We start from the raw sequence: 23,382 nt of genomic DNA, 5'->3' as shown, positions 1-23,382 counted from the left end.
GAATGACTACGTGGGACAAACACTAGTCTGAGGAGTTGGTGCAGGATCCAAAGTATTTATCCTGTCAAGGTAGAGGCATGTCCAGAGAAAAAGGGTTTGGCTATTTTGTGGTGTCAGTGGAGGAGTCGTTTGTGTGGAATCGCCCTCGTTAGCATTCCATTCAGATGTAATCACAGTCATGGACACGCCTGGAACCGAGGTGGCTGTGCCTTGTTTATTTGTTAGAGGTGAAATGATTGAATCTTTTACAAAGGGATGAAAGGACAGCATTGTATGTCGGGAAGCGATGGTGTCACAGCCCTCCGCTCTGTTTAGAGATGGTTTCTCAACTATTTCAACTTGAATTCTGACCCTTTGTAAATTACAGAAAATCAAAAATAAATTCCGTGCACCAAATTCTTGTATGCTGTATTATCATTCCTGAGAAAATAACAGTTCAAATAAGGGCGGCAAATTATTAAGACATTCAACCCTGTGATGAGTGTATGTAAACGTCTGACCGCAACTCTGTTCCAGTTTACATATCCAAGTTTACAAAATGGTGACTCAAGCAGTAGTAAAAACAATTGTTGTTCAAAATTGAAAGCTGAAAGAATCACATTAGACATATTTATGTTAATTTAACCGACAGTGTTTTGTATTATATTGTACTCTCTGAAGGGCTTTGTGGAGGAATAGCGTTGTCACAGTTGCTGCCACGTTCACATCTCCCAATGAAGACTTTTGTTCCCCTTCAAATTTGAACTACTGGCTTGTCAACAAACTGTGCCGTGACTGACAGCAGACAGAGGCAACAAGCTGTCTTGATGTTTGAAGAGTTGTTTTGTCAGGTTCCCCCTACACTCACCCCCATCTTCTAGCCCTTAATAGCTTCATTTGCACTACATTACACACAAACGCAAACATACCCAAACCCTGCAAATGCATGACAACTTGGTTAACGGATAATACAGGCAGAATCACTGTCCTGATGAGGAACAAACACTCTAAAAAATAACTGTTTTGTGTTTGGGTCTTTTGTAGGGCGGATTGGACGACTGGTCAACAAAAAATATTACTTTTGGGCAAAACTATTGATTTGACCCTTGTGAGGTCTTCCGGATGTGACTTCCCAGGAGGAAAACACCTACATTAATCCCATGCCACTTTGCGCTTCGAATTTGGCAGCTTCACGCTATCACAGTTTTTGAAAAATATACCGTAAATTCCAGTGTATAAGCCGTACCCGTGTATAAGCCGCACCCACTAAATTTAGAAGAAAAAACAGATTTGTACATATATAAGCCGCACCAGACTATAATCCACACGTCTATGTCATAAAATGGTATAAAATGGTACATTGACGGAGTCTGTGAGGACCAGGCAGCTCTTTATTTGACAGGAGCCAATCATGAGCTCTGAAAAAACTCATGACAAGCATGTCAACCCATTGGAAATTGCAAGTGGTCATTACTCAGTGTAAGTTGGACTCACGGTGTCATCTTAAATAAAAAGCTAAAATCATTGTGCAGCAACTTAACACTCCAAAGGTATACCTAAGAAATATATAAACAAGTACCAATAAGAGTTTAAGATGAAAAAAACAACTATTTTTACGTTTTCCCATAATGCGTTGCATCTGAGCAAAGCATTTAATTGGAGGACAAGCAGCATAGAAAATGGATGGATGGATGGCACAGCAATGCTGCCTCTGTCCACCACAGGGAGCCAGAAGAGCCCTGAGCTCAGAGGGATGCCCCAGATGCAATGCATTATGGGAAAACATTAAAATTGTTTTTATTTTAAACTCTTATTGGTACTTGTTTGTATATTTCCTAGGTATACCTTCTGAGTATTAAGTTACTGTGATGTGTTACTATTACTGACTGTGTTACTATGATTTTAGCCTTTTATCTAAGATGACACCGTGAGTCACACTGTTATATTGAGGAATGACCTTCTGCGATTTCCAACAGGTTGACAAGCTCATTGTGAGTTCATTGATAGCTCGTGATTGGCTCCTGCCAAAGAAAGAGCTAACGTTTCCTCACTGACTCATGAGTGATACAGTATTTAAATGATTAGTAGTTCTGAAGAAAGGGAGAGCCACACCGCTGGATAAGACGCAGGGCTTAAGAAAAAGGGTATTAATAAATCATCGCTGTCACTAGGTGTCAGTAATGTTCCACTGATGAGACAATAGCCACCACAGGCAGTGCTGTACAGAACAGGCAGTATAAAAAGAACATGGAACTCCCAATGCTAACATGTGTGAGTCTATATTATGTCTTATTTTCTTCTTAAGTGTCTTATTTTCTCTTACTTTATTGGGTAATAGGAGTGTAAAGATGACAATAGGGGTGTTAGTTCATGTCCAAATGGCTCTAATAATGTCAAAAACTGTATTTAGAAGGTCATAAACACGTTTTCTATGCTGTAACGATGAAAATATTCCATTTCTAATTAAGGAAACCTACTTTGTGGAAATTCACTTAAAATGCAATAACTGAGGGATATTGTAGTACAGTTCTGGAGGACTATGTCCTACATCCTCATGATTCTGGGGGTCAAGAGCCCCTGAGACTTAATCTGTATCTTTAAAGAAGTGAATATCTGTGAATACCTGTGATGGGCCTAGTGGTTAGCATGTTGGCTACACAGTCAAGAGATCCAGAAGATCTGGGTTCGAATCTCCCCTGGACATCTCTACGTTGAGTTTGCATGTTCTCCTTGTGCACGCGTGGGTTTACTCCGGCTTCCGGAGTACCCGGAGAAAACCCACATCCCACAAATCCCACATTCCAAAAACATGCATGTTAGGTTAACTGGAGGCTCTAAATTGTCCATAGGTATGAATGTGAGTGTGAATGATTGTTTGTCTACTGTATATGTGTCCTGCGCTTGGCTGGCGACCTGCATACCACCTCTCCAGCATACCCCCGCAACCCTAATGAGGATTAAGTGGCACAGAAATTGAATAGATAAGATATCCGTTATAAAAGTTGGAATACAAATGTCCCACTGATTATGACACCTATGAACCGGCCCTGGTATGTCCCACCAGACGGAGGCATCAGGGTAGCCTATTAAAGCTGGGCATTTTGCTGGTAGAAGCGCCTCTGCAAATATTCTGCTATTGAGAGGTAATATCCGAAGCAGGTGGTATTCTGACATATAGTATTTTCACCCCTCTTTGTGTTTAAAGCATTTCACACTGTTTGAAAAGTACTAATATAATATAGTAACTAATCCGCACACGTTTTTACTGTGACACCGATCTGCAGCTGTCCTCTGCGCAGCGTTCACCGGTGAGCGGTGACTCTCATAGTGCAGATGTAATGCGGCAAGGCACCGAACTAGATGGATTCATTTTGTGATGACATTTGGAAGTAGTGAAAATGCTCTTCAGCATCAATATTTTCATGTCCTTCACCAGCATGGCACACTCCTCTTCCTCTTCTTTTAGAAAACCATCACAGAAACAAACAACAGGCAACGATTATGGGAAAAGTAGTATTTCACGTCAATTTCACAGGAAGCTACAACGCGGCAGTGCGCTGGGCTATGAAAGCTCTGACGACGCGAACATTCTGTGTGGAGTCCCTCAGCTCACAGTACACTCAAGTCTGTGAGCACCTTTAGACTAGAGATTCTCAACTGGTGGACTGTGACCCAAAAGTGGGCTGCAGACATGTTTTTGGTGGGTGGCGGGTTTTTTTCATGTGCAAAGGACATCAGACATCGAGTGGGTCGATGGTGACACACAGCTGCAGATATCTGCGGGAGAAGAGCATGCCATAAAGAGAGACTGTGGCTCATGTTGTGTTGCAAACAGTCCCTTTAAATATTAGATATTAAAGAAGTTTGAGATGAAAAATTTCCGCAATTTGGGTCAATTAAGGGGTGATGGTGGGTCCCACACCCAATCCAGTTGTGAACCACTAGTAGACTGTTGCCACATGCGTCCTGGACTTGGATAATGATGGACGGATGCCTGGAAGGATATCTCAATCTCCACATTTGACTTCCAGACCCCATCTAGTGCTATGAAGGAGTAGGACTCAAATATCAGACGTGTCATTCAGCTGTGTTTCATAATTACAGAGCAGTCTTCCAGGCCATTCGCTTTCCTTCTCACGTGTCCGCCAATGGTCTTGACCCAAGGACTGGATGTGTCAGTCTCTCTCTCTCTCTTTCTTTCTCCTAACAACCATGCCAACCCACCACAGCCATCATCATATATTGCACTCTTGATTAGGAACAATCACAGTCAGGGCTGCCTGCTACGGAGTCGACAGTATGAGAGCTGTCTCGTTAAGTGCCTCTGCGTCGGCTTCAGGTGAGACCTCTCATTCTTCCACTCGTGACTAATTCTCACCCAGTGTCGCTATTCCTTGTATTAAAGTCATGTACCTCCCGCTGCTCGTAAGTGCATATGCAGTATTAAGTGAATCGTTTAGACTAACTGACCATAAAGACGGCATTTCAAGTCAAATGGTTGCACAGTTCAGGGCTCTGGAGGATAATATTGTTTTAGTAACTTGTCAGCTGAGTGAGTAAATATTCATTACAAGTAGATTTTGGACAGACCGTTTTATTGATTGATGTATAAAGTAAGTGCCTTAATATGAGTACATTATAAATACAGTCAAACCTGTCTTAGCGACCACCTGTATTGAACGGCCACCTGCCTATAGCGGCCACTTTTGCCGTTTCCCTTTAGTGGCCGCTATAGACAGGTTTGACTGTATAACTGTTTTATCGGTTCATCTATTAACTGAGTGAGCGATTACAAATTGGTTATAGAAATAATGCTTTATTAAACAATTGGCTGAGTCAAAGGACAAGCAGGAATAGTGCAAGCTCACTAATAATGCACAATCAGCGAAGACCAGCCGGCACCAGCAGCCAGATACGGGAACAAAAACACAGTCAAAGTTAGGCCTTAAGAAGTCCAACCCCGTCTGTCTCAAGGCCTAGTACCTAGCAGTACCCATTAGTAGTAGTAGTAGTAGTACCTAGCAGGTGCTATTTGTGCAGGAAAAGTGCCATCAAGTCAGCGAAAGTTCCGACTATCTCCTGCTGGCATCACACAAGCTTCGTCACAAGTGTGTCCCAAGAGACACTGGCGCCGATGGTCTGAGGTGGACATCTACAAAAGGTGTAGGGAGCAATCGTTCGGGAGTCTCTCTCTTCATCTGCCGTGGAGGAGCAGGAGAGCAGTTGAAGAGACAAGGCTGCGGAGCTCCGGAAGCTGCAATTCTATTCTGTCTGTTTTATTCCCAATACGATTGTTAAACTTCATCTGAGTGTGAGTCTTCTTTCCTGCTCATAAATGGAGATTAACGACCACGTAAGGGGAGGTGAAATTGGCTTAATTAATTTACTAAAAGTGGTCCTTTTGAACTTTATTAGGTTAAGGGGAATTTCATCTCCAACAATTAATGGTGACCCCGACGCGATCTCCTGAGGAGAAAAAGACATTTATTGGGTGGACGGAAAGGTGTCTGGAATATCAGGGCCGGCCCACATAAAGATAAGAACTGGCTGTTATTGCATAAAGATATTCATAAACTTTTCTGATCACATGGTTTGCTGATATTGAAGTCCTAAGACAGGATAGTTTTGCAGTAGGTTGATGTCCTTTAAGTGTCATGAAGGGTAGAGGTATAATCCCTCTTAAAACGGTTTAAAGGTCTTGGGGTTTGTTCACGGGTCAATACAAAGCCCTGTAAGTCCTTAGAGGTGTTATTCCTCTTAAAAGTGCAAGGGTTAAAGGTCTTGGGGTTTGTCTCTGGTCAATACAAACTCCTATAAGTCCTTAAAGGTGGAATTCCTCTTAAAAGTGCACGAGTAAGATGTCGTGGGATATATATATATATATATATATATATATATATATATATATATATACACTGCTCAAAAAAATTAGAGGAACACTTCAACAACACATCAGATCTAAACTGGGGGAAAAATGATCTTGAATATCTTTCCTGATAATAAGTGGGTGATGTATTAGTAACAAAATGATGCCACATAATTTGATAGAAATGAAAATGATCACCCTATAGAGGGGGGAAATCAAAGACACCCCAAAAATGAAAGTGAAAAAATGACGCAGCACACTGGTCCATTTGGCTAAAATGTCATTGTAGCAACTCAAAATGATTCTCAGTAGTTTGTGTGGCCCCCACGTGCTTGTACGCATGCCTGACAACGTCGGGGCATGCTCCTAATGAGACTACGGATGGTGTCCTGGGGGATCTCCTCCCAGATCTGGACCAGGGCATCACTGCGGTACCTGGACAGTCTGAGGAGCAACCTGGCGGCGCTGGATGGACCTAAACATAATGTCCCAGAGGTGTTCTATTGGGTTTAGGTCAGGTGAACGTGGGGGCCAGTCAATGGTATTAATTCCTTCATCCTCCAGGAACTACCTGCATACACTAGCCACATGAGGTCGGGCATTGTCGTGGACCAGGAGGAACCCAGGTCCCACTGCACCAGCGTAGGTTCTGACAATGGGTCCAAGGATTTCATCCCAGTACCTAATAGCAGTCAGGGTGCCGTTATCTAACCTGTAGAGGTCTGTGCATCCTTCAGGTATATGCCTCCCCAGACCATCACTGACCCACCACCAAACCGGTCATGCTGAATGATGTTGCAGGCAGCATAACGTTCTCTACGGCATCTCCAGACCCTTTCACGTCTGTCGCATGTGCTCAGGTTGAACTTGCTCTCATCAGTGAAGAGCACAGGGCACCAGTGGTGTAGTTGCCAATTCTGGTGGTCTATGGCAAATGCCAATCCAGCTCTGCGGTGCTGGGCAGTGAGCACAGGGCCCACTACAGGATGTCGGGCCCTCAGGCCACCCTCATGCAGCCTGTTTCTGATTGTTTGGTCAGAAACATTCACACCAGTGGCCTGCTGGAGGTCATTTTGTAGGGCTCTGGCAGTGCTCATCCTGTTCCTCCTTGCACAAAGCAGCCGATTCCGATCCTGCTGAGGGTTGAAGGACCTTCTACGGCCCTGTCCAGCTCTCCTGGAGTAACTACCTGTCTCTTGGAATCTCCTCCATGCGTCCAGGTACCGCAGTGATGCCCTGGTCCAGATCTGGGAGGAGATCCCCCAGGACACCATCCGTAGTCTCATTAGGAGCATGCCCCGACGTTGTCAGGCATGCGTACAAGCACGTGGGGGCCACACAAACTACTGAGAATCATTTTGAGTTGCTACAATGACATTTTAGCCAAATGGACAAGTGTGCTGCATCATTTTTTTACTTTCATTTTTGGGGTGTCTTTGATTTCCCCCCTCTATAGGGTGATCATTTTCATTTCTATCAAATTATGTGGCATCATTTTGTTACTAATACATCACCCACTTATTATCAGGAAAGATATTCAAGATCATTTTCCCCCCAGTTTAGATCTGATGTGTTTTCAAAGTGTTCCTCTAATTTTTTTGAGCAGTGTGTATATATATATATATATATATATATATATATATAAGATACAAAAACAGTGCACGTTAGAAGAAAGTGATTCGTAACTGGCAGGCACATTTAGGGAAAGATGTCGGAGTTCACTTACAAAAACGTTATCAAGTTTAAAGTGAAAAAAATAGATGAACACGCAAAAAGCATGGGGAGAACAGTTGGAAGATGTGTGGTCTTATTTTAAAGCCACAACTAGTGGATCAGAGTCAGATGTAAAAAAAAAAAACAAAAAAAAAAACGGGAGCACTTTGTGTGGGTGGAGGGTGCGGTGGATGGATGCCCTTCCACCTCTACCTTGACCAAAATTGTTGGAGACGAGAGGCCCAGTGTGCTGCGGGGATGGAGATGTGACTCCACTGCGATCTACAAACAGAAACAATTCCCAGCGCCGGGTGAGAGAGTTGAATTTGCTGTTTCAATTTTTATGTTTTAACCCGTCATTTTGGGGGGTTAAAAAACTGTGGGCTAAATCAGCGGGGGCTTGACACAGGGCTTCTAACATAAATTGGCTTGGAAAAAAGAATAGCAAACAGGTTAATTAAGAGAACGGGAGTGCAGGGGATAATTTTAAGTCTGTCTGTTGTCTGGGGATTATAGTGATCACAGTTTAATGGGTGTGTTTATGTTTGTCAATGAGGGTTATGTGACTAATTACTAAATAGTATATGTTATGTTATACGTATATATTACATATGCCCTCGTGCTTAAAATGAGGGCCTTGGAGTGTGTGTGTGTGTGTGTGTGTGTGTGTGTGTGTGTGCAGCGCAGTGTGATGGGTCCTTGTGTGTGCGTGTATGTGACATGTCCTTGTGTGTGTGTGTGTGTGAGTTCTCATCGGGGTTACTCTTGCATCCAAAATCATGTATTTTTGCATGTGAGAGGTAGATCGGGTCGTTTGTAAGAAGATGACACTTGTTAAAAGTTGCATCACATTGGGTACACATTTAAGTACAATCAAAAGTTGGCTTGATTGGGGATTCAAACTAGCCAAGTCCAAAATGTGGTTCAGAGGCCACTTGAAGACCACAACGTATTTTTTATTGGCCGCAGAGCACTTTAAAAATCGATAAAGCAATTTTTTGGTTCTTTTGGCATATTTTTCGTTCTTTAACAAAGAAGTTTGTATAAAATTGAAATGACTCCCTAAATCATAAAGGTGTCAATGAGAATAAATAGTCGAGGGTGCCAAAAATGTACAAAAAATGTACATGTTTTGCAAATTAATCATGATTTATGGGTTTGACTTCATGCTAGAATTGTCAAGTTTGGTGCAGTTTTGAGTAAATCTGTCTTCAACTACAGAGGAGTTGTACAAAATTCCAAATTGCTAAATCTTATGTTGCCATAACAACTCCAAACTGTGAACAATGTAACAATTGGGCTCTTTTGTAAAACTATGTGCAAAACTGACTATGCACAGAACACATCAGCTTGCATTCGTGGAGGTGAACGGATTAAGGTCAGGACTTTGACTAGGCCACTCCAAAGTCTTCATTTTGTTTTTTCTTCAATCATTAAGAGGTGGTAATGGCTTAATTTATTTCGAACATGCATACAGTATACATTGAATGCGTCATGTTACAAGTCACAGTTCCACATGTCCGAAAAGGAGTAGGAAGAAGCGCAGCTTATTTAATCCTACCCCCTCTTCGTATCACATCAACTGCTAATACATACATATATATAGATACAAACACACACATTCATATATATGCACATACACGTACATACATATACACACACACACACACACACACACGCACGCACACATATACGGTATATACCTATATGATAATATATATATATATACAGTATATTCAAGATTCAAGAGTTTTATAGAGTTTTATATATACATGTACAATCACATACTTACACACATACTGTATACAGTATACAGGTACACATATATTTAAAAAAATATATTTTCTTCCTCCTTCCTTTTCTTTATTTTTGTTCTTTCCTTTCTCCCCTCACATCCTCTGTCTTTGGTGTTGCACTGTGAGTGTCACTGACTGTAGATACATAAGTTCCTCATTTTATTTCTTCGTTGATCTGGCCCTTTCAACAATTATATTGAGGTCATTGTTATTGAATGTAGTCCTTCTAGCTGCATGGTTCTTTCTTGTAGGTTATATCCTCCACGATCCTTATTGTCATAGTAATGTGATCTTTAATATGTATCCAGATCGCTGATGTCCTTGACAACAAGCACTCTTGCTTCTCCTGGACCTCCATTTAGTTTGATGAAGATTTTACCGTTGGTGCTCCAAGTGCTTTGCACCTTTCCCTGCTTCCTCAAGTCTCGTGCTTTCTTGGCGATGTCGGCATTGCGATTTTGTGCCGCTCAGCTTCTTTCCCTGTTTCAGCAGTGCAGTTTTGAATTCCCTGTTGGTGAACTTGTAGTGTTGTTTCTGCCATATAGTGGGACACAAGTGTCGATGCTGTTGATATCTACAGCCATCTCGTTTGATTGTAGGAAGTAAGCAATCTGTTGCTTTATTGAAGGAACATCGCTTGACCGGGGTGTAATTTGTGAGGATCACACCATTCGTGCAATCTGATCCAGCTCGTCAATTAAGATTTTCATTTGCTTAGCAATACAGTATTTTCCTTTGCTTCTTTCTCTTCCTCAAGGGTGGTGTGAAAGGCAGCATTATCCTTCAATAGTGCCTTGATATCATCCTGTAGAATGTTGATATCATTGCATAATGCTCTACTTTCTTCCATAGGGTCTTAACCTCCTTAAGAGCAGCGTGCAAGGCTGCATCCATAGGGTGTATAGTCTCCTTAAAAGCAGCACGCAAGGCAGCGTTGTCTTTCAATAATATTTTCATATCGTCCTGCAGAGCCTTGATAACTTCTGTAGGGTTTCTAACCTCCTTAAGAGCACCGCTCGAGTCCGCATTTTCATCTTGCAACTCCTTGACTTCTTTTCTTAGTGCCTTGATAGCCTTGCTCTGTGCACTATTTTCTTCCATAATGTTTGTGACGCCATTAAGGACATCCATGATCATTTCATGGAGGCTATTGTAATTACATTTCATTTCTGCTGTCAGAAGCGATATAGCCATCATTATATTTGCAGAATTTTGCACTGATTTTAATTGCAGATTCTCGATTCCTTGCACTATTTGTAATAGCGTAATCGCTGGTTTCTTCTTCTTGAGAAAATCTTTGAATCCTGGAGTTTTTTTTTTTTTTAATCTGATTTTGAGTCTGTAAATCCAGAGCCAGTATCATTTTGCTTTGTACTTGGCACTGTTGCTAGGCAACCGCTTTGAACTTCAGCAGTTAGCCAGTTAGCTTGACTTGATAGGTATCGACACTTGTAACTCGTTTATTTCAAGGAATCTGTACCTCTCGCCTATCCAAGTTAAAGTTGGGGGACTTAGCAAGCAGTGCTGATCTTGTGTTCATGAAGTGTGGTCAGGAAAGCACCAAAATATTACAAATTTCCAGTATCTTCAACAGAGCTCCTGCCATACACGTCCTTCCCAGTCGAGGAAAAAAGGAACAAGTTGGACTTTCTGGTGTGTTTGGATCATTGTTCTGCTGCAGAACCCAAGTTCATTTCAGTTTGAGGTCACCAACAGATGGCCGGATGTTCTCCTTCAGCATTTTTTTGGTAGATAGCAGAATTCATGGTTCCATTTATGACAGCAAGTCTTCGAGGTCCGGAAGCAGCAAAACAGTCCCAGACCATCACACTACCACCACCATATTTTACTGTTGGTATGATGTTCTTTTTCTGAAAAGCAACATTACTTTTATACCACATGTGATGGGACACACACCTTCCAAAAAGTTAAACTTGTCTTGTCAGACCACAGAGTATTTTCCTAAAGATCTTGGGAATCATCAAGATGTTTTCTGGCAAAAATGAGACCAGCAGTAATGTTCTTTTTGTTCAGCAGTGGTTTTCGTCTTGGAACTCTGCCATGCAGGCCATTGGATGTGTCATTTTTTTACACAGGGCCATGTAGGTTTGAATTTTTTCTCCCTTAATAATAAAAAAGATTCATTTAAAAACTGCATTTTGTGTTCAGTTGTGTTGTCATTGACTAACATTAAAATTCGTTTGATGATCTGAAACATTTAAGTGTGACATACAAAAAAATAACAAATCAGGAAGGGAGCAAACACTTTTTCACACCACCGTATAATTTCTTAGCATATCTACATGGGTTTATCAAATGTTAAGTATCAAAGTGGTCCATGCATTCTTTGATTTTTTGTCTAACGTTTGGACACCCCTGCTTTAAAATCAAACGATCGCATTTGGTATTCAAACAAAATGTGTACCTCTAAAATTGGCCATAAGTTCCTCGTTGCATTGACAGAGGAACTCTAGCTGTGTGTTTTGTTTTTTCTTTGGATTTTCAGGGGGTTTTTTTTGTAAATGTGTGATTTACTCGTTTGTGTTTTACGAATGGCTAATGATCAATTCAGTTTCAGTGATCTGCTATGGTGAAAAACCGATGGTAAATACTAACAAATGAGAACTCTATTAATGTCCCTGAGCAAATTATGGTTCAGATTTATTTGCAATCATATGCATGCATGCATGCATAGGTGTGTGTGTGTCGTACTGAGGTTTGCCTTTGGCTTGACACGTCAGTTCCAGGTTCTCTCCTTCCCTCGTCAAACCCTGAGGAAACTCCACCATGATCTTGACCTCGGGTTTGTCTGGAAGAGGAAAAAGAAAAACTGGGTCACACAGATGATCTTCATTCTGCATCTTGAATAATTTCACAGCGGTGTTCCTAACGAGGGCTGGATAGGACACCTTAAATATGAACGTGTCATCAACACGTTAAAGGAATATCTCTGGGATGTGCCGTGTGAAAGCGTCATCTTCCATTCTATTCACTCTACCACGGCGCCATGAACTTGAGTGATGGTTGAAGCCTCTTCAGCACAAACACAACCTCAGCTCTGAATTAAAAGCCGTCGTGTGGGTTGACAAGTACAGTTACGGTCAAAATGATTGAAATCAAATAAAAACCTAGTCTTTTCAATGAAATGGGTCCTAACCCAAAGTGTCTATAAAGTGAGTAAAACCGTCACATTTTTGCAAAAATTTTTATTTCATCTTTTCATGAGACAAAACTAAAAAAAAATACCCTTTGATTGAATGTAAAGTAGACAGTGTACAGTCATGGCCAAACATTTTGAGAATGACACAAATATTAATTTTCACAAAGTCTGCTGCCTCAGTTATTATGATGAAAATTTGCATATACTCCAGAATGTTATGAAGAGTGATAAGATGAATGGCAATTAAATAGGCAAAGTCCCTCTTGAATTTACTGAAATTAACTTAAATCCCAAAATTTAACTTAATCCCAAAACTAGGGACGCTCTGATCGATCAGCCACCGATCGGTATGGGCCGATTTCCGTGAAAAAGCATGCGATCGGCATATGCCGATAAATGCCTTTCAACACCAATGACCTGTGGCTCCTACAGAACCCCTGCATGCATTTAAGTTTCTTGCCCTAAAGTCTTGGGTAACATAATAACCCGAAAAAAATTCAATTCATCGGACAAGATGACCAGCCTTTGTCAGCGGTTCGCCGACTGCTCCCTTACTTGGAGCCCACCTATGTGCTACCTGGAAGCTCCAGAGCTCCCACAATGTACTCTCACATCCAAAGTTTCCTTAAAGAAGGCGTCTCATCCTCTGTAAGTTTCACCAGTGATATATTGTATGTTCTCTTGAACAAGTCAAATAGGTTTTGTCTAAATGAAAGTGATTTTATGGTTTCTTTTTTCACATTATATAGCCAATAGCAGGGGTGCAGCCAGGAATTTTGGGCCTCATGAAAAAAAACACGTTGCCCTGTGCCGCCCCCAAGCCTTTTTGGATTATTAAATTAATTTAATATAATTTTTACTAGTAATTACCTATTTTTTAGGCCCCATGGCAATCAGGGGACCTTGGAATTATCATGACTTTTCCCCATTATACGGCACCCATGGCCATAGGAATAATAATTTGAAACATTTATAATTAATCCATGTCATCGGTATTGGTATTGGCCGATTTCACTCATGGTTGATCAGTATGGGAATCAGCAGCATAAAACCCTGATCGGAGTAGTCCTACCCACATCACCACTTCCACTGCATATCAGCCCCGCCACAAAAGGACCTGCTGTCATCATGTTAGCGATTCTCTGGTTAACTACAGTAGGTGAATGTTTTGACAAAGTCAAAGGCTGGAGATTACTGTGTCATCCTTATTGAGTGAGAATAACAGACTGGCAGCTTTAAAAAAGGGGTTGCGTTTGAAATCTTTGTTTGCTTTGTTTGCTTTGTTTGCTTTGTTTGTTTTTGTAATCTCTGTTAACCATGGTTACCTGCACGGAAACATGTGCAGTCATCATTGCTTTGCACAAAAAGGGCTTCACAGGCAAGAAGGATGCACCGAAACCAACCAGTTATCAGACTATTAAGAATTTCAAGGAGAGCAGTTCATTTGTTGTGAAGAAGGCTTCAGACTGCCCAAGAAAGTCCAGCAAGCGTCTGGACTGTCTCCGAAAGTTGATTTAGCTGCGGGATCAGGGCACCACCAGTGCAGCGCTTGCTCTGAAATGCTAACAGGCAGGTATGAGTGCATCTGCTCGCAGAGTGAAGCTCGCCTGGAGTCAAGAAGGGCGCAAAGAAGCTCCTTCTCTCCAAGAAAACCATCAGGGGCAGACTGGTATTGGCAAAAGGTACAGGGAGTTGACTTCTGAAGACTGGGGTAAAGTCAATTTCTCTGATGAATCCCCTTTCTGATTGTTTGGGACATCCAGAAAAAAGCTTGTCCAGAAAAGTATAGATAGGTGAGCGTGACCATCAGTCCTGTCTCATGCCAACAGCAAAGCATCCCGAAATCATTCATGTGTGGGCTTGATTGTCTTTGCCTAAGAACACAGCAATGGATAAAGAATGGTACCACAACAACCTCCGAGAGCAACTTCTCCCACCTATCCAAGAAGAGTTTAGTGGCGAACAATGGCTTTTCCAAAGGCAAAAGTGATACCTAAGTGGCTTGGGGAATCACATAGTAACATCTGACAAAAAGATCTAAAAACACTGGAGCAGCAAACTTTGTGAAAACCAACACTTGTGTGATTCTAAAAACTATCGGCCATGACTGTGCAGCTTGGATAACTGTAAATTTGCTGTCTCCTCAATATCGTTCAACACACAACCATTAATGTCTTAACCACTGGCATCAAAGTGAGTACACCCTTATGTTAAACCAGTGGTGTCCAAAGTGCAGCCCAGGGACCGGTTGTGGCTGTTTTTTTATTGATTGCTGGCACATTCTAGAAATATAATTTAACTAGCAAACAAAAAAATTGAAATATCAGCAGTAATTTTACAATAAAGTCAAAATATTAAGAGAAAAAGTAATTTATGAGAATAACGTTGTAATATGAATAACGTCATTTTAGTGGCTAAAGTTGAAATATTTATGTCTTAAATGGCTTATTAACTTTTATCGTGTACTATATTGGGTATTACAGGTATAAAGGTGACTATAGGGGTGTTATTTCATGTCCAGAGGCCTCTAATAATGTTAAAAAGCGTATTAAGAAGGTTGTAAACACATTTTCTATGCTCTAATTCCCAAAATATGCCATTTATAGATAAGGAATTCTACTTCGTGGGAAATTCACTGATCACGGTTGGGCCTGGAATCAATTAACAGTGCTAAATGAGGGATTACTGTATATATCGTCACAGCTCTATATAACTGCTTGGGCTGTTGGACAAAATTATTTTTCAGTATGCAGCCCTCTGTGAAAAAAGCTTGGACACCCCTGAACCTAAACCATTACCATGACTGTGATGAGTGCAGGTAAACTGGAAACAAAAGCAAAGGTTTGCTTGTCTTTGCTCATGCATTTTGCCCACGCAAGCACAACATTTGGCTTTTGGCCCGTCCGACTGTCCATCACAGAGACGGGACAGAGAGAGCCGGTCGCTGACAGGCTGTGATTTAGACAGATGGATGGCCAGACGGGCTGTTTGTTGCCAACAAGGTCGAACATCAGCCATGTTGAACTTAAATGCTCGTCTTTGCAAGCCGCCACATGTGCACTGTGGCTTGAAAACTGTCAAATTAGCAAAGATTATTGGGTTTATTTGTGGACACCCATGAGGTTGTGTAAGTCAGAATTCAGTCAAGATAGGCCTCTCAAGTGGCATACATGTTTTATGATGGCAACAGTTTGACCTTAGAATTTCTGGGAGACATAATGAAGGGGAAAATTTTAACTTTAAAACAATAAGCAACAATTATTTTTCTTTGTATCCTCAGTGAGTTCTTTCCCATGAAGTGCATTGTTGAACTTCCAGTGACTAACTAGTATGAAAGAGATGCAGAGCGATGGCACCAAATTTAACACACTTGCTCCCCATTCACACTTGAAACCTTGTAACAATAATGAGTCACATGAACCTGGGGAGAAAAAATGGTTAAATGGGCCTAGTTCCATTTAAACACAGGGGTGCCCAAACTTTTTCCACCGAGGACCACATAATGAAAAATTAAAGAATGCAAGGGCCATTTTGGCATTTTGTAAAGCAACACGTGTAGATATGCCAAGACGTTATGTATATAAACAAGAAAAAAATACATCTCGGCTTTGTGATATATGTGAAAATGCGTATTATTAGTATGCTGAACACAGTTCCATATTGAAGTACATCAACATCAACGTGTCTGAAAAGGAGGAAGAAGCAGAACTTATTTAATTCTGCCCCTTCTCCGTTTACCAGCAATCACTATTGGCACCTAATTCTTGTGTTTAACGTTTTCGAGTAACATGTAACAAAACAACAAGGTCATGTCTATTAGCTTTACTATTACATGTAACATGTAATAATAAAAGTTAATAGACGTGACCTTGTTGTTTTGTCAGGGCCTCTATGGCGTCCTTGGGGTTATTCTGATAGCCTCCGGTAGTTACAACGGCACTATGTGTCTCCGCTTGATGAAGAAATACGCACTGCGCAGCGAGACCTCCACGCGCCGCCACTACGTGGGGAAATGAAATTGCGCATATTGCATGCAAGGGGGCCTTTATCGTTATGCTAACTGAATTATTTGCTCTATTGTACGCGGGCACTCGAGACGGCGCTATCCATCTCAGCACAGCCGGCTGACCTTAAGGGGGAAAACAAGCAAGCGGGCTTTGATTTGCTTACACATAGAAGACGCATTAGGTGGCGGATGCCGTCTCCCTCCAAGACAATGAGCTTTTCTTGCTGCACAATGTGCTCATGCAGGCAAGTCATTCAAATGCAAATCACCTCGTGAAGTAATCAGTGATCAGCGATTAAACATGCTTGTTTCCGCAAGGTGACGGGCTTGGAAATGTGTTCGCTTTACACAATTGCTGATTTCTGTTAAATTTGTAATTTTTTTTGTTAAGATGGCACTGTTGTCAATGCAGTTCAAACGCATACAGCTAGTATATACTGTGTATTTACTCTGTATATGGTGTAAAAATCATAAAAGAACTGCAGGCGTCAGTCAAAGGCAACGTTAAATTCAAACGCATCTCAAGGTTTTCCAATAATGTCAAGGGTCAAGACCCAAATTTCAAATTAAAAGACCCAAACATACAGGAATACAGTACAAGTCGAAAGTATCAAATACAAAATGTGTTTCAACTATTGACTTTACAGTGGAACTTCGGTTAGTTTTTCCGTTTACGTCAAAAATTTGCCTCGGTTCGCATACATTCCCCTGTGAGTCCAACTGTGTTCCTTACGCATTTTTTAATCACAAAACGTCCCTATTTGCAGCATGGTAGCATGGAAACCGGAATCGGAAGTCATTCTCCCCCAGCTCCGTCGTCCATCTATGACGTCATCGGCCGTTGACTCTTTAATTCAGGGGTGCCCAAAGTGTGACCCGTGGCAGATTTTTTATTGGCCCATGGCACATTCTTAAAGTATAATTTAAATAGAAAACTGAATTAAAAAAACAACAAAAGCAAAATGGTAAAATCAGCAGTAATTTTACAAGAATAAAGTCAAAATATTGAGAGAAAAAAGTTGTAATCTAATGAGAAACAAAAAAAAAAAACCCAACAAATCAAGCTATAATTTTTGGAAAATTTAAACGTGGAAAAAGTTTGAATGTTAGGGGAATAAAATCACAATATTACCAAAATAAAGTCATAATTCCAAGAAGAAATTGTTGGGAAAAAAAAACCCAACAGAAATAATAAAACAACTGTAATTTTAACAATAAAAAAGTTAAGAGAAAATATCATTTGACGAGAATAACATTGCAACATTATGAGAAAAAATAATATCATTTTGATAGCATAAAGTAGAAATATGAAAGAAGAAAGAGGGGTTTTTCTTAAGAAAAGTCATAATATGAGAAAAACAACTCGAGCTGTTAAAAATTAGGTTGCGGAAAAAGTTATAATGTTACGAGAATAAAGTCAAAACATTGTGGGAATAAAGTCATAATTACAAGAAGAAAATGTACAAGAAGAATATTTAAAAAAACAAAAACAGCAAAAATGGGGGAAAAAACAGCTGCAAACTCATAAGATTACCAGGAAAAATAATGTTATTTTAGTAGCACAGAATTGAAATATTACGGAAAAAATGTCATAATATTATGAGAAACAAAAAAACAAAATAAAGTTGTCATTTTTGGAAAATTAGGTTGGGGAAATGTTTTAATATGATGGGAATAAAGTCAAAATACGACGGCAATAAAGTCATAATGTTATGAGAAGAAAATGTATGAAGAAAGTTGAAATATTTTGGGGGAAAAAACAGCAAAAATGGGACCGAGGTTCATGCTAAATAGGCTTTTTCACCTACAGTATATCACACAGGTGAGATGCATTTTTTTTTCTTGAAATATTTTACAAAATATCAAAGTGGCCCTTGTATCTTTTCCATTTTTCAATATGTGGCCCTTGCTGGAAAGATGTTTGGACACTCCTGACTTAAAGGTGGCACATGTTCAATTATATACAGTATATACAGTAGTACCTTGCATAGCGTGAACCTCCTTTTACGTAAATTCCACTGAACGTAAAGAATTTATGTAGAGTTTTTGCATCGTATTACGTAAGAAATTCCATATAACGTAAAGCGTCAGTCGGTGCAAGTTCAGAAATTTGATTTGAACAGCTCGTGCGACAGAGAGAGGGAAAGAAATATTTTCCATGAGTAATAGCGTACACTTGGTGACGCCTTCTGATGCTTCACGCTCTCATTGGCTGATTATCGGGGCACTGCCTACGCTCTCATCTTATTGGCTGATTATCAGGGCACCACCTACGCTCTCATCTCATTGGCTGACTTATACAGCGCGTACGTGAGTTTGTGTGAGAGACAGGCTTCTCCCTTCAACCTCCGTTCCTCATCGTAGTCGCCCTTAAACTAGTTGATTATTTTTTCTTTTTCAGTTTTATTCATTTACAGTAATCTTATTTATTACCTTATTTTATATTGGAATGTTACTCTACTATGTTTATGCTAACGTTTTCTTATATTTTCCCACCATATTTGGTGGACTTTGAATATTTTGAAGGGCCAAAGGGGTGAGTTTGGGAAGATCTTGGAACGGATTAGGCTTTTTACATGTATTTTACGCTTCGTATAACGTAAAAAGCCTATAACGTAAACGTTCTCGGAATGGATTATTTACGTTGTAGGGGCGTCTACTATATACTGTGTATACGTTTGATATATAAAATGGCACATGACTATAAGTCATAAGACCAGCCAAACTATGAAAAAACATATGACTTATAGTTGGCAAGACATGGTACTCATTAAAGTTAAGGTTTTACAATGAACAACTTCTTTTTGCGCATGACATGTTATGCTAAAATGTTTTACTTTCCTTATTACCTGTATGATATCAAATTCAAGAGACGGGGCTTGACTTACACTGCACTTCCAGGTATTTCTGTGCTTGGAAGTCCTTGACTGCAGGGTGGTCCACGATGCAAACCACTGGCACGCCGTCATCCTCCTTGTTGACGGTGAACGTGAGCCGGCTCGTCACCGTGTACATTCTGTCGTACGTCAGCTCCACTTTGGGCTTTCCTGTAAAAGCAAGACAAGGCGTGTAAAAAAAAAAAAAAAAGTTCATTTGGCTTTTCAAATTGAAGGAGCCACGCATCTGAGGAAAGAACTCATGCTGCAGCATGCTGAAGATGACGAATGAAAGCACTGGAAGAAGAGAAGTTTGCCAATAAAGTGTTACAAGATGAAGAAAAAAAAATCTTAATATGAACAGCTGCAGCTATCAGTTGTAAAGAGCACACCAACATTCTCCCCACTTCCCCCCTGCAGCTCTGCTACTGTCACCTCAGTGACAGCTTCCTCTTTGGATGCCGAAAAGGCAAACCTGTGTGATGTGCCGGGTGTAAAGGTAGAGCTTCTAATGAATACGTGCCTCTCGAGGCTTCACAGGCGTGCAAGCACCTGACACGGAGTCCTGAAGTTTACTGCTCAGTGTCTTTGAAAGTGTGCTGCAAAGGAGCTCCCTACTCCAATGTCCTGGTTTGCAGGAGTTGATTGTAGATCACAAATACTTCACTGCTATTGTTTTACTGGCTTTCAAGTGTCTTGAACCGAGCATGTGTACCAAAGAATCCATGTGACACCACAGCCAAATTGTTGCATGATGTCCTACAAAGCAGACTTCTAGAGCCCCGACACCACGGACTTATATAGGACATTAGAACATTGCCCTGTGAGAACATGGTGTCCCACGGGGCAGTGTTCTAGAGCCCCTATAATACAGTACTCCCTCCACACTTTGCACTTGCACACCGAGGACTCATGTGCTCATGCAGGCAAGTCATTCAAATGCAAATCACCTCGTGAAGTAATCAATGATCAGGGATTAAACACGTGTGTTTCAGCTTCACTCTATCACACTTTTTCAAAAATATATTAATAAATAAGTCATGCTGTTAACGTGGTTGAATACGGTCTATTATTTGTGAAAAAATATGCATATTTAAGCACATTTGATGTATTGTTTGCTTAAAAATGCATTCGGAGGACGCATTCAAAGACTTTGTGATGATATGTAGTATTCTACACTGGTCACTCTGTGTCAGTAATGTTACATTGATGTAACAGTACAGTAGCAAACACAGGAAGTACCCAGCAGAAGAAGAAGTACAAAAAACAACAACAAGGAACTCTCCCAAAACTAACATGTGTGAGTCTATATTATGTCTTATTTTCTCTTATTATCTCCTCAATATTGGGTAATAGGAGTGTAAAAGTCACTAAAGGGGTGCTATTTCATGTCTAGAGGGCTCTGATAATGTTAAAACCCACATTTAGAAGGTCGTAAACAGGTTTTCTATGCTGACTACAAAAATATTCCACTTATAAATACTGAATACTACTTTGTGGAAATTCACTTACCACGGTCGGGTCTGGAACCAATTAACCGCGATACATAAGGGGTTACTGTGACTCCATTTCACTACCAAATATGGTAAGCAAGTTGTTGTATGGTGCCCCACAGGGCAGAGTTCCAGAGCTCCTATATTATTTTGTAGTACAGGGGCTCCAACATACAACAGTTTAGCTATGCCATCCATGTATGCATTAGGCTGAAAGGTGGGACACACCTGTCAATCACAGGAATAATTGGATGCCACTCTAAAAGTCTGTTCTGTTCAATATCATACAACAGTTTGGTTGTGGCTTCCTACAGGCAGTTCCAGAGCACTATGTTATTCTTCAATACAGGGTAATACAGGTGTCCACATAGTGAAAAATAAAAGTATGCAACTTGGCCACTTTGATATTTTGTAAAGCAACACATACTGTAGATATGCTAAGTGGTTATCAAGAAAAAACTGTATCTTAGCTTTGTGATATAGATGAAAAAGCCTATTATTAGTATCAACTTCGGTCTTTGCCTTTTTCCCCCACTTTTGCTGTTGTTGTTTTTTAATATTCCAAATATTTACATTTTCTTCTTGAATAATCTTTTGTAATTTTGTTTTCGTAACAATATGACTTTATTCATATAATATTTTGACTTAATCTCATGATATTACAACTTTACCCAACCTAATTTTCCAAAAATTACAACTTTATTTTTTTTGCTAGTTTCTCATGAATTATTACTTTTTAAAATAACGTATTTTTACATTTTTTTTTACGTATTTTTACGTATTTTAATTTTTTTTTTCTCGTTAACATACGCCTTTTTTCTCTTGATATTTGGACTTTATTCCTACAAAATTGCAGCAGTTTGTTCCATTTCTGCTGTTTTTTAAAAATTTTACAACTATTTAAACTTTCTTCTTGTAAATTTTCTTCTCACAATTGACTTTATTGCCATAATATTTTGCCTTCATTCGTGTGACATTCTAACTTTTTCCGCAACCATATTTTCCAAAAACTTTATTTGTAGTTTATTTGTATTTTCTTTTCTTTCATATTTCAACTTGATTTTTAAATGATTCCTCATTGCATTACGTTATTCTCATAAACTTCAGACTTTTTCTTACTAGATTCTAACTTTTTTCTCTTCATAATTTGTCTTTATTCTCATAAAATTACTTTTAATTTTTCGATTTTTGCTGTTATTTTTTTTTTCTTTTGTTTTCTTGTTAAATTATTTTTTTGAATGTGCCGTAAAAAACAGCTCCCGGGCTGCACTTTGGACACCCCTGTCTTAACACTTTTTGTACCATCTTTGGTACACATCCTTGCATCATATATCCAGAGGTGGAACATTCTCTCTCGGCCTTGCAGAAGACTGATAGCGTTTGGCCACTGGCACAAATGTGACATGAACAGTTCATGAGACCTCATGGAGTATGACCAAAGCTGTTTAATAACATAACAAGATGGAGGGTCAAATTAAACATTTAAAGTCAGCTTTTTGAAGTTATTCTTTTCTGCCTCCTCCGCTGTTGGCTTTCATCCATTAAGGCGAAGTCTCGCAGAGAAGAAAAGGTTTGCTTGAATAAAAAAAAAAATATCTCTGTCGCTTCACTTTGCCTAAATATTCTTTCATCCCCGTGCCGGTTTAGAGCTGACTAATTGAAACCAGCCTGTGGTTGTCTCCTCAGACGGAAAGCTAATGGCTGCTCTGGTCCCTGTCACTCAGTGAAACGGCCCCCTGGTGGCTTTTTTCCTTTTATTCCTGTCTCTCCTTTGTACGAGAGCAGAAAATAATGACCCGCATTGTTTGATCCCGCGCTGCTGGGGCTTCCGCTGCCGTGTCAGCTTAAGAGAGATGGTGATATCAGTGGCGAGCACATGTTAATAAATCACTAAACAAGCTGGATAAGAGGAAGAGGAAAGGCAAGGTGGGGAGATAATGAGACATATTCAGAGAGATGCTTGGATTTGCGGTGGCAAGCTCTGCTGCTGCAACCTTTATCTCAGCTGGTACCAACTTTTATGTCCTCACAACCTCACAACCCCGAAACCCCCCCCAAGAATTTATATGCATTATAAGCAAAAATCGAACTAACGTGTGAACATAAACATCTGAACGCTCATGCACACCAAACAAGCGGATGAGATGGGCCGCGGTCCGCTTGCAAGTGAGCTCAAATGTGAATACTACACGGGCCAAAGTGTTAAAATGACAGGAAAAAGCAGGCAGGAATGACAAATATGTAAGAGAAAATGCAATGTCTCTCTGCGATGTGTGTGTGACAATGACGTGCTTTAAAAATACAGTGGAACCTTGACAATACAGTGGAACCTTGAAAATACAGTGGAACCTTGAAACAGTTCCAGAAAGATACAAATATACTTTTATACTGTAGGTTTACGAATATAGTTTTACATGCAGAAAACACTTTGAAATGCATATAAATGATGAATGAAAGGGAAAAATGTACATTTATGGTTACTGATTGTTGACA

The 23,382-nt window shown here is 40.2% G+C and overlaps 1 protein-coding gene across 3 annotated transcripts in view; it reads right to left on the bottom strand.

The window, feature by feature from the left end:
* Nucleotides 1-23,382, bottom strand: part of LOC129169591 (cell adhesion molecule 1-like) — a 440,926-nt gene that overhangs the window by 65,003 nt on the left and 352,541 nt on the right. For all 3 annotated transcript variants that reach the window (XM_054756155.1, XM_054756154.1, XM_054756156.1), the window contains 2 exons: nt 19,409-19,567; nt 12,067-12,163 (listed from right to left, as the gene is read on the bottom strand). In XM_054756155.1, the coding sequence (XP_054612130.1) occupies nt 12,067-12,163; nt 19,409-19,567 (256 nt within the window). The remainder of the gene's footprint in view (nt 1-12,066; nt 12,164-19,408; nt 19,568-23,382) is intronic.

The sequence above is a fragment of the Dunckerocampus dactyliophorus genome, chromosome 16, assembly GCF_027744805.1.
Source record: "Dunckerocampus dactyliophorus isolate RoL2022-P2 chromosome 16, RoL_Ddac_1.1, whole genome shotgun sequence".
NCBI lineage: Eukaryota > Metazoa > Chordata > Actinopteri > Syngnathiformes > Syngnathidae > Dunckerocampus > Dunckerocampus dactyliophorus.
The sequence above is the reverse complement of the archived record's forward strand: the minus strand, read 5'-3'. Positions and strand labels throughout refer to the sequence as shown.